Raw genomic sequence first — 12,119 nt, 5'->3', positions numbered from 1 at the left:
CAAAAGTGAGTGAATATAACCGAAAAGTGAGTGAATATATCAACTCCCTAAATTTATTTACAATACAAATTCGGTTAACCTAAGTGAAGGTTTCAAATTTTTTTGATAGCAAGTCTAAGACTCGGTTTTATGAGATTTTGGACTTGAAATGCCAATTAAGACGCGATCAGTGCCTACTCATTATACTCATGATTGATATCTAGTGATGATTGTTAACAAGTGAAGCTTTTCCGAAGCTTCGATAATGGTGAAGTGATGTTTAATCCGCGCAATCGAGCTAGAAGTATGATAACGTTTATTACTCATACTGCAACAAGACAACGACTATCAAATCCGTCGAAGTATTTCGAAAACAGCCTACCATTGATATCTCGAAGCTATATATTTCACAAGACGACCAGATATCTTCTTTACGTACTATTTCACAAATCTAATCCCTCACAAGCATTTTTTTAAGCCGCTCAAACGTGCCGAAGGTAATGCCAACCATAGGCACAACCTTCATAAGCTCCGGTGTCAAGCCACGAAAGAATCCACGAACGCCTTGTGTCTGAAATAACTCTGACGCAATGCCCATTGGCGTCGGCTTAATGCCCGCAGTCTTAGCGTGAATAGCTGAGATCTGTAAGCGGCGGCGCACCACGTCGATTGGAAACGTTAGCAAAGACGACGCAATACCTGCTGCACCACCGCAGACGAGCGTATCTGTCACGTACATTGGGGAACTATCATAATTTTGAGCAGATCGTTCTCTATCGACCTCGGTTAGCCCTGCGAGTAATTGGTTACGGCGAAAATTTCGCGCATAGTTCTTGAGCGATTCGTACAGTGTAAAATTTACGGCTAGATTCGGAACGGTGACCATGAGGGTTGCACCCATTCCACGATAAAGTCCCAAAATGCCTTCCTCTGTGCTAATGCGAAGCACAGCTTGACGAATACCTGTATAGCGGATGTCTGTATTAAGCTGCGTTGCCAACCGCGTTCGAATGAGGTCGATCGGGTAGCAGGCCACTGTAGCCGTTGCACCAGCCAATGCCCCCGAGACAAACATGGTGGTCCACATATTGTAGGCAAAAGCGGGGTAGTTCTGCGCGATGAGGCTGTTTTTAACCATTTCGAAAGTAAAAAAGTTTACAGCGGAGTATGGAAATCGATGCAAAACGCTGGCACCATTTCCCTTCCAAAAAGCTAGCACGCCCTCGTTTTTGAGAACCTTGTTAATAGCACTTCCCATAGTAGGCGAGAAGCGGTCGGTGTGACGCGTTGATACCATGCTATGTACCTGAAATAAAATTGTGAGGCGGCTAAGAGGTGCTGTGACGGTCTTTCCAACGCTCCCAGCCACACCACCAGCAAAGAGCACGCTTCCGTGGCGTATCAGCTGCTTAAGCGCATCCTGTTGTATAAGCTCCACATCCACACCGTCGGTCTCCGTGCACACGTCAGCTGTGTCACCGAAGGTCACAACACCTGTCGTGTGGCGGCGCAACAACACACGTACATCGCACTCGCGATTCGCAAGAGAAGAGAACCGGGTGCCATCTTCTTCCTCTTCGTCTCTATTTTGATTGACAATCGGGCGACGAGACATGTTTGAAGTCTGGAAGGAGGGGCGTTGACGTCAAATTCTTACTTTGGATCGCACCACAAAACCTCGCGTGAGTGACCCCTATTTGCCTTTTTAAGACATCGATAGTTTTACTCGATTGCGCGCTTGGATGGACATGCGGTCCAAGTCGTACCCATTGTTACCGAAGGGCCGCGATGTACATTTTGTCTTGCCACGCACCGGAGACCTGCGCTTTCGCTGCCAGCTTCCTCACGACTTTAAACAGCGGCTGTACATCCACGCAGACCCGCGGCGCCGCTTCTGGTATTCGCTGTTTGAGCTTCAGCGCAAGTTTATTGTCATGTCAACACAGGGAGACTTGTACGTGAAGAATATCGTGTATAGCTTTACGATGGATGATCTGCCCACGAAAAATGTGCTTAGTATGCCCCGTGTGGCACGCGGAGACCTCGTTAAGGCACTTGATCTTGTGCAGTGTTCCAAAAGTGAGGGACAACGTTGGGAACTCGTTTTTACACGTTGGCGAAATGGTATGGAGACGTGGCTACCTGTAGAATTAGTGCAGTTATTTGCTCCTGACTTAATGCAAGAGTTTTATGCTAATAGTATTAACTCTTGGGCATTTCATTCTCGCTTGCAGCAACAAAGCCTTTCGATGTATCGGACGGAAGTTGAGCTCTGGCTCATCCATCCCGAATTTCAAAATTTTTATAAGCGATTGCGTCAGAAGCAAGCTGTCGCAAGCATGTCATTACATCCGCTACAGCGATCAGAATTCGTGATGAATCAGCTGCCCTTGAAATCAGAGCATTCGACAGCATCTTCAGTTTTGAAACCACTACAAGAATATCATTCATCAGTGCCAGTCGCAACGTCAAATAGCGACCCATCCGAAGCCGTCATTCAAGAATTTGAACAACGAAGACTCGCAAGAGAATTTCAGGAGCAATTGGATCAAAATCGACGGCAAATTATGCTACGACAGTTGCAACAACGCATAGAAAAACAGGCAGAAGAGCAGCGAAACTTACATGCGCATGAGCTTGAGCGACGGCTTTGTCATGTGCAACGGAGGCAACAAGTACACGAAGAGCTGCAGAGAAAACAAAGGGAGTACCAACAGCAGCGTCAAATGCAACAAGAGCGAGAAAAATTGACGGCTTTACAGAATGAAGAACGGGACAGACGTCAGCGAGCAAAAGATCAAGAACATTTACTAGAAAGACTGCAGCAAAACAAACATCGACAGGAGGAGCCTCAAAATTACATTGCACCAATTCACGAGCGTTTGCATAAAGCAACACCGCCATCGCGTTTTCAAACGATTGAGCGACAAAACGTGTATCATTCATCGTTGCAAGGGTCGAAAAAAAGTCAATCGGGTTCTACATGGGTCAATGGTAGTGACGATGAGTACGTTCCCTCAGGAGGTGAGAAAAGCGATAGTAGCACCGGTAGCTTTTCAGAAGAAATCCAAATAAGTCGACCAACTCGAAGACGCTGTCGAAAGCGATTGTTGTATTCTCAGGTGGAGGTCGACGACGATGATGACGACCTCCCTAACCTATCAGCACCACCTTCTCGAGCCCACTTATCACATGACAAGAGCGAAGACAAAAGCCCTTCGAGAAAGGCAGGTTCAAAACGGAGAAGGTTACGGCAGTGCGGTGTCAATAAAGTGATAACAAACAGTCTTGCGGCTGAACTTAACCATATATTAGATACCGATGACGGCGAACATCAAATTGTGAAGCCACTTAACGAAACTACAGCTGTAGGACCAAGCAAACCGACTGAAGATGATCAAAATGAAATTAGAAACGATAAGGCATTTATTGAATATGACGATGATAATGACGGTGCTGATTTTGATGACGATGCAGTATTTAGGCCACCAAATCTTGGTAAAACTACTCGATGTGTGTGCGGAGCTACTGCAGCAGGGAACTACCGGGGGCATTGGCTTCAATGCTCGAAAAACGATTGTGGTGTTTGGGAGCATGCTGATTGCGTTGGATTTCTGATAAAGTTTGCGTCCATCACATGTTTGACTTATCTGTGCTCTCGTTGCGATCCCATTTCATATTTGGCACGCTGCGAAAAAGCATCTCATCGGTTACTGGACTGGCTGTTCCAATGTTGCGACAGCCGAAATTCAAAGCAACTGATAAACTTACTCAAAAGCAAAGCAAATGCCTCTTTCGACTGGAAACATGCGGATTACGAAAGCAGGACTTTGGTAATGCATGTTGCACGTAATGGTCTCGCCAAGTGCTTATGCTATTTATTGGATGAACGTAACATAGATCTCTATGAGACTGATTTACAGAATCGTACCGTACTCCATCATGCAGCTCTTGGGGAGTCAGTCGTATGTTGTCAAGCATTACTTGAGCGTGATCGAAAACTGCTGCTTCATCAAGATCTACGGGGATGTATGCCTTATCACTTGATGCTGCAATCATCGAAATTAAATCGTCTCTGTATCCCCTATATAAGGCTGGACGCAGCCCTCGTAGGCATGTGTGACTTGGACTCTAATTTTCCGATCCATTACGTATGTCAGGCGATCAATACTTCTACCATTGAGATTTGCCAAATGATTCTGGCTGCTCAACCTGTTATGCTTCAAGAAAAGTCCAGCGAGGGGATTTATCCCTTAATGATTTTGTGTAAAGCGGCGGGAAACATTAAAGCGCGAAGTCATGTATCAAATGTGAGTGAAATTTTCAGTTATGCGAAAAGAATTATCGCACTCATGCTTGATGTCGATGTCTTTGGAGACTGTTTGAACCAAAAGGCACCAAATGGGTGGTCTCCACTCCATTTTGCTGCTGCTTCAGGCAATCATGAGCTAGTGAGTTACCTCTGCAATGTCGGGCTGTATGATGTGCAATACGCTGCAAATTCATCCGGTCAAACTGCGCTTCATGTTGCAGCACAAAATGAATTTCCATTGTGTGTTCGCGCATTGTTGCTGGAAGGGCTCAATATTGTAGCGAAGGATACCATCGGGTTTATGCCGATATTACACACGAAGAAGGCCTTTTGCATTCGAGAATTTATGCATTTCAAGCTTACAAAGCAATTGTCTAGGCTGCATCGAATGCTGGGCAGGTTCAATCAGAGGGGTATTGTTCATCGGTGGCAGCGGTTAGTAGCACAGGACCCGATATGCTTTGATATTCTTAACGATTGGTGTCGACGCGATCCTGAGCGGATTGAACGCATGGATGGACTTCTGCTGTCGAATCCATTTCTACTTCGACTTGATAACAAAATTAACTATGTTATGGGAAATGTTGTTCGATCGATCAAGAAAGTACCTGGCAATTGCTTGCTCCCTTCGAGGAATGGAAATGTAGATACTGAGAAGCAATTTAGACGACAGAAGATTGTATTTGTTTTTTCGCGCGAGAGTCGCTGCTTTTGGAAACAATTTATTGGTATGGCTAGAAAACTAGAGCCCGAAGATTTTCGTTTGCCAATGGTTTTTTCGATCAAACAGGACAGCGCTAACAGTCAAATTAACGAAACTTATGAGAGCAATGTGAAACTTGTATTGATACAAATAGCAGCGGGGTTGTTGAAAGAAGCTCCTGGTTTACTCTTAAGTGACCCATGTAACAATTTGAAAAAAGGACCACTTCTGACTGACAAGGATAGCTTGTCTGCGCAATTACTCACTTTTTTCATATTAGGAGAGCTGGTAGCACACTTTGTGCTTTTTGAAGTAGCATTCAGTGGGATATTAGACTTCAACGAAGCTTTTCTGCGTTGCGTTTGCTGCAACGGAAAGTTTCTATCGAGACATGATAACGATAACATTTGGATAAATGCAGGGCGCTGTTTTGCTGCAGGATTCGATGGTGTGCTACCAGCGACCCTTAGTTTATTTCATGCGAATGAACTTTCGGTCCTTTTCAACGTTTCGAATACGAGCATTAATGTCATGCAGATTGACTGGAGTGTCGCTGTTGACTGGAATATCTGTAGACACGAAGAGCTGAACGATACGAACGCTACCAACGCGAAGGAGTGGTTCCCCCGTCTGATGAAAGAACTTGTTAAGGAAGAGCGATTGCTTGTTTTGCTGTTTATGACAGGCACGTTTCACATGTTAAATGAGCATTTTTTTCGATCCGACAAAGTTGTTGGCCGTATTACGATTGAGTGCCGTTCCGACGTTGACAGGATACTCAATCAGGACGCGATATACCCTATGATGGAGCACGGTCCTGATGTACTTCGAATACCGCCATATTCAAGCTATGACGCATTTAAAATTGGGTTTCTCTCTGTGATACGCCACACGTATCACGCATTTCTTCCAGAATGACACGACGGCATAATTTACTAACTTTTGCTCACAAGATTGTGAAGAGATAATTTTGTAACAATGCGACCACTGATACATTGCTGAGCCCAATAAAGAGATTATTGACATCCTCAAGCGTGTTCACAAGCTCTAACTCATTTGCTCGGAAGTCAAAAAGAGCAGCAGCAAGAACAGCTAAAACATCCATCGAATCATACCCAATGACACGGTCCCAGAGTAGTAGAACTTGGTCGATGTCCAGTAAGCTCGAAAATGCACTTTGAATCCACGGAAAAGCTATGTCCAAAGGTTTCACTCCTACGTTTAAAAGATGAAAAAATACAGCTGGATTGGAGCGGGCAACAAGATCCTCAAACAGCTTGCAAAGGGTTAGGATCGATGCTGGCTCGGGACAAATCACATTGAGCTTGCACCAATACCGAATATACATTTCGCGAAAAACGTAATAAAATTCTATGGGATCCGCGTAAAGATAAGATAGAGGTGCAACATACATGGCGAAACCTTTAAAGGGCAATACTCCATTTGGAGGGACTCTATATTCAGTTGCAACGATTTCCGGCTCTCTATCCAAATTAGGTAATAGCTTCTCTTCGAGCGGAAGAGAGCATTTGACAATGCCATTGACACGCACTGCATGTTTTACGACAAATGTATCACGAGTGAATGCCATCACCACGCTTTCAAGGTGATCTCGGAAAACGAAATAATCAGAGCATCCGAGTGTCTGGTGTAGATCGAGCAAGTACATTTCATCAGTGAGATAGGTCCACTGCATAACCTGTTTCTGCAAGTATTCAAAGTAGCTCCGATCCTGAGCGGTAATCGACACCGACAAAATATGACGCCAGATCTGTTTCCACACGCAATGCGAGTCAGCCTCTTCGTTGCTAATGGTCGCTCTCACTAGTTCAAAACTTTACATAGGAACGCAGTCCGACGGGGCACCCTGTCTTGGAAAAATGACGAGCCATCAATCCATTCTTTTGTGCTAGGACGAGATCACCAACGCGGTGTTTCTCTGCGAAAAATTCACTTCCATGAGCAAGAAAGTGTTCATCCAGTCCAATCTGCCTGCATCCTGGCGCTAGTTCGGAAAATACTCTTCGATACTCAGAAAACGTCGATGTGTACAGCTGTAGTTGGATAGAGTCTACAGTCGCAGCGAAAATTATAATAGCAATTTTGACAATTTCAGTAGCACAGGTCATACTCCAAAAATTTGCCGAGGTCCCGATTCGCTCACAAGCTTCGTTAGGTGATTTTATAGCTTGCAGTGACTGCAGTAGATCAAGGCTAGTAAATGTAAGGAATCAAAATCTAAATTGCAGTTTAAATTCGCTCCACGACGTACCCATCGTACAGAAATCGCGCTGGCATGAAAGATTTGACGATTTGTGCTCTAGGTGATTTAGCTAGGTCGTTCCCATGAGGCTTTAACTCTACATCTGATTTTAAAACAACCAGTGACCGTCCAAGTTCACTCGCAAAGCTTAGCATTTTCTCACTCGTGACTTTGTCCCACCTTTCACGCGCAGCTCGAACGACATCGAGATCGCAGCCGTCCGTCGTGCGAATGCCCGGCAGTATACATCCATCGGCAACCTTCTCTTTTAAATGATTTTGCGAGGCTTTAGCTGCCTCCTGCATGGCCACACAATACATATCGATCACAGTGCGCTTGACAGAACCCAAAATTTTCGTCTTTTTCAGCAAGCAATCTATAAGCGGATTTTTCGCCGACGCGAAGGACCGAAGACTCTGCACCTTATCCACCGAATACTGTGATTGTACAAGCTCCGTCTTCATGACATGTTTCCATTTCTGTACTTCGTCTTGTATGAGCAAGTGATTGACCAGGACGTACGCTTTCTCTTCAATGCCCATGCCCTCTGTGAAACATAGCTCCGCCATATCTTATCTGATAAATATATACTCCCTCTGTCTCAAAATAAAACCCGTTTGGAAAAATTCGCAAACATAACGAGATATTTAACCGGAATCCTTTGGAGTCAATTTTGTTAGGCGCAAAACAATACTTCGTGAGTGCTCCCCAGTTTTGTGCCCAACCAAAGTTTTTATGTCGAGATATCTAATGCCAAAAATCGAGATTTAGTCCGTCTTTTTTGGGCACCGCTGGTAACATTAAAATGGAGCAATTGGAACCCGTCGCTCTCATGGCCATTGAGGAACATCATGACAGTTCAGAGATCGTTTCAGCCAGTCCAGTTGGCGAAAACCGAACAGAAATCGCTGATAACAACGATCCAGAACCACGCTGTATTAACAAGAAAAAAAGCCAAATTGAGCTGATGAGCAACGAAGAGCTATTTACGAATTCTTGCTAACAAAACAAAAAGATCCAGAGCGATCTTCCAAACTTGTAAAAGGCGCTTTAAGCGTTGCAGCAATGAAATTCGGTGTAACAGTAGACACTGTTAGTTCAATCTGGAAGCGTGCACAGCAGCCCCTCGCTGATGGCAACATTTCAGCCTATCTTGGATCGTTCAAATGTGGACGTGTTGGAAGCTCCCATGCGCGCGCATCCACGGTCAGTCCTTGACCCTCGTGTGGAATATGGCTTCCGCTCGGCGGATCCCAAGGACGCAATCATTCGATCGTTGGGCGTCTTTGCGATCGGACCCCCGGCCACTACACACGCTGACCTTGACGAACAAAAATCTTTCCGAGCTAGCTTTTTGGTTTCTCAAGTAATCTCAGTATACGTACCGCACTCGAATTCGTGCGCAACGAGAAGGCACACCTGTACCCGCGAAGCGAACGTTTTCTGTGGTGCTCGCTCCTGGCGAAACCGCTGCAGATGATGAAGAGCTCTTTGAGCGATGGGTACAGCGGCACTAGAAAGTTTCCTCGCTATACAGCTTACGATTGAGCCACAAGGAAATTGCTCGCGCGTGGAACGCATCTTCGGTTTGAGTTTAACAAACTACAGGCGCGTCGCAAACCTCCTTCGGATTGTCGCCCTATGACGCATGGGTTGACCCATCTGTGGTCTCTCATACGACCGCAGCAGCTCAGGGCTATATCTTGAGCTCATCAAACGGCCCTTCCACTTTGCTGGCTATTACCAAGAAGCGCGGGGAGTACGACAACGTGGAGCGTCATGATCCCTCTGATCAAAAGCGTTCACGACGTCTGGACAGTCTTGCTGAAGTGGCACTGCAAACCTCCACGAGCTCTCGAAGCTGGGGCATTCTCGCCACTTCACGATATACTGGGTTTGACCCTGGCGACGACGTCGACCCACAAGACGCTCCACGTCCATAGTGGACACCACCATTCTCACCGAGAAAAGGCACCGGCGGACGATGACGACTGAGTCGATCGCCGTCCGGTGACTCGCGATGTTCTTCAAGCTCTTCAGGACAAGGTCCATCACCATAGGATCTCCGCTGCGCATCATGCTGAGGTCGCATACTGCTGTGCGGAAGACCTCCAGAGCTTAAAGCTCTTTGTGCACCGGCTGCCTCACGTTGAAAACTGCCGCGCTCTGCCGAAGCGACTCTTCGCCGTTAAGCAGACGAATGCGTCTCTTCATGCGAAGGTGGAGCGCTTGGCGCCGTTGGAGATAGATATCCTTGCACTCCATGCTCAAAACCAGCTGCTAATACAGCTTTTGAATGGTGGAGTGGCGCCAGGGCGCCACTCCGGCACAAACACTTTCGCGTTTAATTGCGCCGGGTCTCGGTACGACTTGCGCAAGCCAACATAAAATACCGGGTGGGTGCGCATCCGTTTCAGAAGGTCTAGCGTATACGCAAGGCCCCGCTTGGCCACAACCTTGAAAGGTCCGATAAACCGTGGATAGAGCCTCGTCCTAAACGACAGATGATTAGGAAGGTTTTCAGCATTAGATAAAACCAAGTCCTCGAACTTAAAGTTTTAAATAGTTCCTCTACCTCTTCTGCTGCATATTTCTTCTACACGCCTTGGCTTTCTGCCATCACATCGCGAACGTGTCGTAAGACACTCAGTCCGGTAGACAGGAATTCATCGACTTCCTTACAAATAGTGAGAGGGCTGACATCAGCTAGCAGTTCGGCCGTTCCCCCCACCAAGTATTGAACCATGGGATGGCGGCGTCAGCGGGAGGCGAGGATGAACGAGCCTGTTCACGTAGAACGGCGTGTAACCGGTAGAAGAATGCGCTACATTGTTCAAAGCGAACTCTACGAGTGGTAGCATGACGCCCAAGCGCTTTGGAGTCTCTGCGCAGACGCTGCGAAGGACGTCTTCGATGACGCAATACACGCGCTCAATTTAATCATCAGTCTGCGGCTGGTCCGTGTTGACATATCCAGCTCGGTGTATAACACCTCAAAGATCGTCGACCAGAACTTCCCAGTGAGGCGTGGGTCTTTGTCAGCGACGACTCCGGAAGTCTATGTTGTCGAAAGACACGACCCACAAACAGCGTCATCGTGCCGACACCGTCGATAGTGTCCGGCACCACCGCGATATGATCCATCTTGCTCAAAGGGTTGACGAAGACCACGATACCCGTGTAACTCGCCAAGTCCTTCGGCAGGCCATTCACAAAAGTCCGTACTCATGGACTGCCAACACTCGGAGGATACCCGTAAAATGACCAACGGCGCCGCCACATTCGGAGAAGGTTTCACGCTATCATACGTCTCACACGCGCACACATATGCGCTCATCCATTTGTACAGCTTGGGCCACCAGTAGTGGCACTTCACTAAGCTGTCTCACGACCTAGATGACCACTGACTGGGGTGTCGTGGGCCTCATAGAAGATACCGTTCTTCAAAACCTCATCGTGAGGAACCACAGTTCGTGGCGTATCCGTCGAGTCGGTGCTATAATATAGCCATATATTATTCAATAAATATCGGTGCAACCGTGCACGCAGTCTCGACGACTGGCTTCTTATTCAAGTACTCCTTGCTCCCGAGAGCCTCAAGCAGCAACTACGCACATCCCATCGCCCGCGTACACGGCGCGGATCAAATTCGTCACGGACGACGTCACCGTCGTGACATTAGCAATCTCATTATCTGGTCTGCGTAATAACGCATCAGCCAAAGCATTCTGCTTACCTGGCTTATATTTTACCTCGAAGTTTTATTCTGCGCAAAAGGAGAGCCACCTGGCCATCCTCCGGTAGAGGTGAGGCGACTGAGTCGCAGTGCGTAGTGACGCATGATCTGTGTGGATCAGAAACGGCTATGAGCCAAGCAAGTGGACCCTAAGCTTGACAAGTGCATACTTCATCGAAGGCAATTCCTTGTCGTAGTCTGAGTAATTCTTCCCCGCAGCCTGAGCTGGCGAGATCCGAACGCGATCACCCAACCTCGCCCATCAGCGTCTGCTTGCAGTACTGCACAGCCGATGGCAAAGTCCGAAGCGTCACAGACGACACTAAAAGGACGATCAGGGTCTGACAACGCCAGTATTGGTGCATGAAGGAGGCTGTCTTTGACCCCGTCAAAAGCCTCCCGATGCTCAGTGTCCGAACAACATTCCGCATCCTTTTTAAGGAGATTCGACAATGGCCGTGCCATTCCGCATAATTTGCGCTATCCTCGTGCACGTAGTTGACGAGGCCAAGCCAATTGCGCAAATCATTTTGATTCTTTTGAACCGGCCTGTAGAAAATGGCATTGACGTTAACGGGATCCGATCGAAGGCCACGCTCCTCGATAAAACACAAAAAACATTTCTTTGGCCCCGAAAATACACTTGTCTGCATTAGCATACAGCTTATTCAACTCGAGCACCGCTTTTAAATGGACGATGTGGTTCTCTTCAGCCGTCCTTCCGTGCTCCGCACGACTGTGGACGAAAATGTCGTCGAAGTATGTCTGTGTTTACGCCCGGTGGCTTCTAAATAACTGCGTCACAAGACATTTTTTTTTGTTGCTGATGCATTTGACAGCCCTTGAAGCATCACCAGCCACTCCCAGAGCATGTCGCTCGATGTAATTACCGCTGTCTGCGGAATATCACTCGTTCACATGAGCAATTGGTAATACCATCGCCCAAGTCGAGTGCACTGTACTTTGTACTTTTAACCATGTTGTTCTCTAGGAGTCAGCGTCTGTGCCAGAATGATGGCAGCATTGAGCTTATTGTAAGCATGAACGATAAACCACTTGCTGTTCGGCTTCTAGAGACAAATCATAGGCGTCAAATGGGGAGACTTGCTCTCACGCACCATTCCTA

At 46.9% G+C, this 12,119-nt stretch overlaps 3 protein-coding genes across 3 annotated transcripts; 1 reads left to right on the top strand and 2 right to left on the bottom strand.

The window, feature by feature from the left end:
• Positions 1–430: 430 nt before the first annotated feature.
• Positions 431–1,594, bottom strand: PHALS_04723 (mitochondrial substrate carrier family protein; the record flags this gene model as incomplete). The annotated part of the gene is made up of 1 exon (XM_024722592.1): positions 431–1,594. One exon carries the CDS (start codon positions 1,592–1,594, stop codon positions 431–433), a length of 1,164 nt encoding a protein of 387 aa, XP_024573653.1.
• Positions 1,595–1,721: 127 nt separating this feature from the next.
• PHALS_04722 (ankyrin repeat protein) lies at positions 1,722–5,912 on the top strand (the record flags this gene model as incomplete). The annotated part of the gene is made up of 2 exons (XM_024722591.1): positions 1,722–2,103; positions 2,164–5,912. The coding sequence occupies 2 exons, from the start codon at positions 1,722–1,724 to the stop codon at positions 5,910–5,912; spliced, it is 4,131 nt and encodes a 1,376-aa protein (XP_024573652.1).
• A 28-nt stretch (positions 5,913–5,940) lies between these two features.
• Positions 5,941–7,826, bottom strand: PHALS_04721 (Rab-GTPase-TBC domain; the record flags this gene model as incomplete). The annotated part of the gene is made up of 6 exons (XM_024722590.1): positions 5,941–6,765; positions 6,836–7,065; positions 7,126–7,208; positions 7,267–7,360; positions 7,421–7,616; positions 7,680–7,826. The coding sequence occupies 6 exons, from the start codon at positions 7,824–7,826 to the stop codon at positions 5,941–5,943; spliced, it is 1,575 nt and encodes a 524-aa protein (XP_024573651.1).
• Between the last annotated feature and the right edge of the window lie 4,293 nt (positions 7,827–12,119).

Source organism: Plasmopara halstedii (genome assembly GCF_900000015.1).
Source record: "Plasmopara halstedii genome assembly, contig: Scaffold_262, whole genome shotgun sequence".
Lineage (NCBI taxonomy): Eukaryota > Oomycota > Peronosporomycetes > Peronosporales > Peronosporaceae > Plasmopara > Plasmopara halstedii.
Note: the sequence above shows the minus strand (reverse complement) of the source record. Positions and strands in the feature narration are given on the sequence as shown.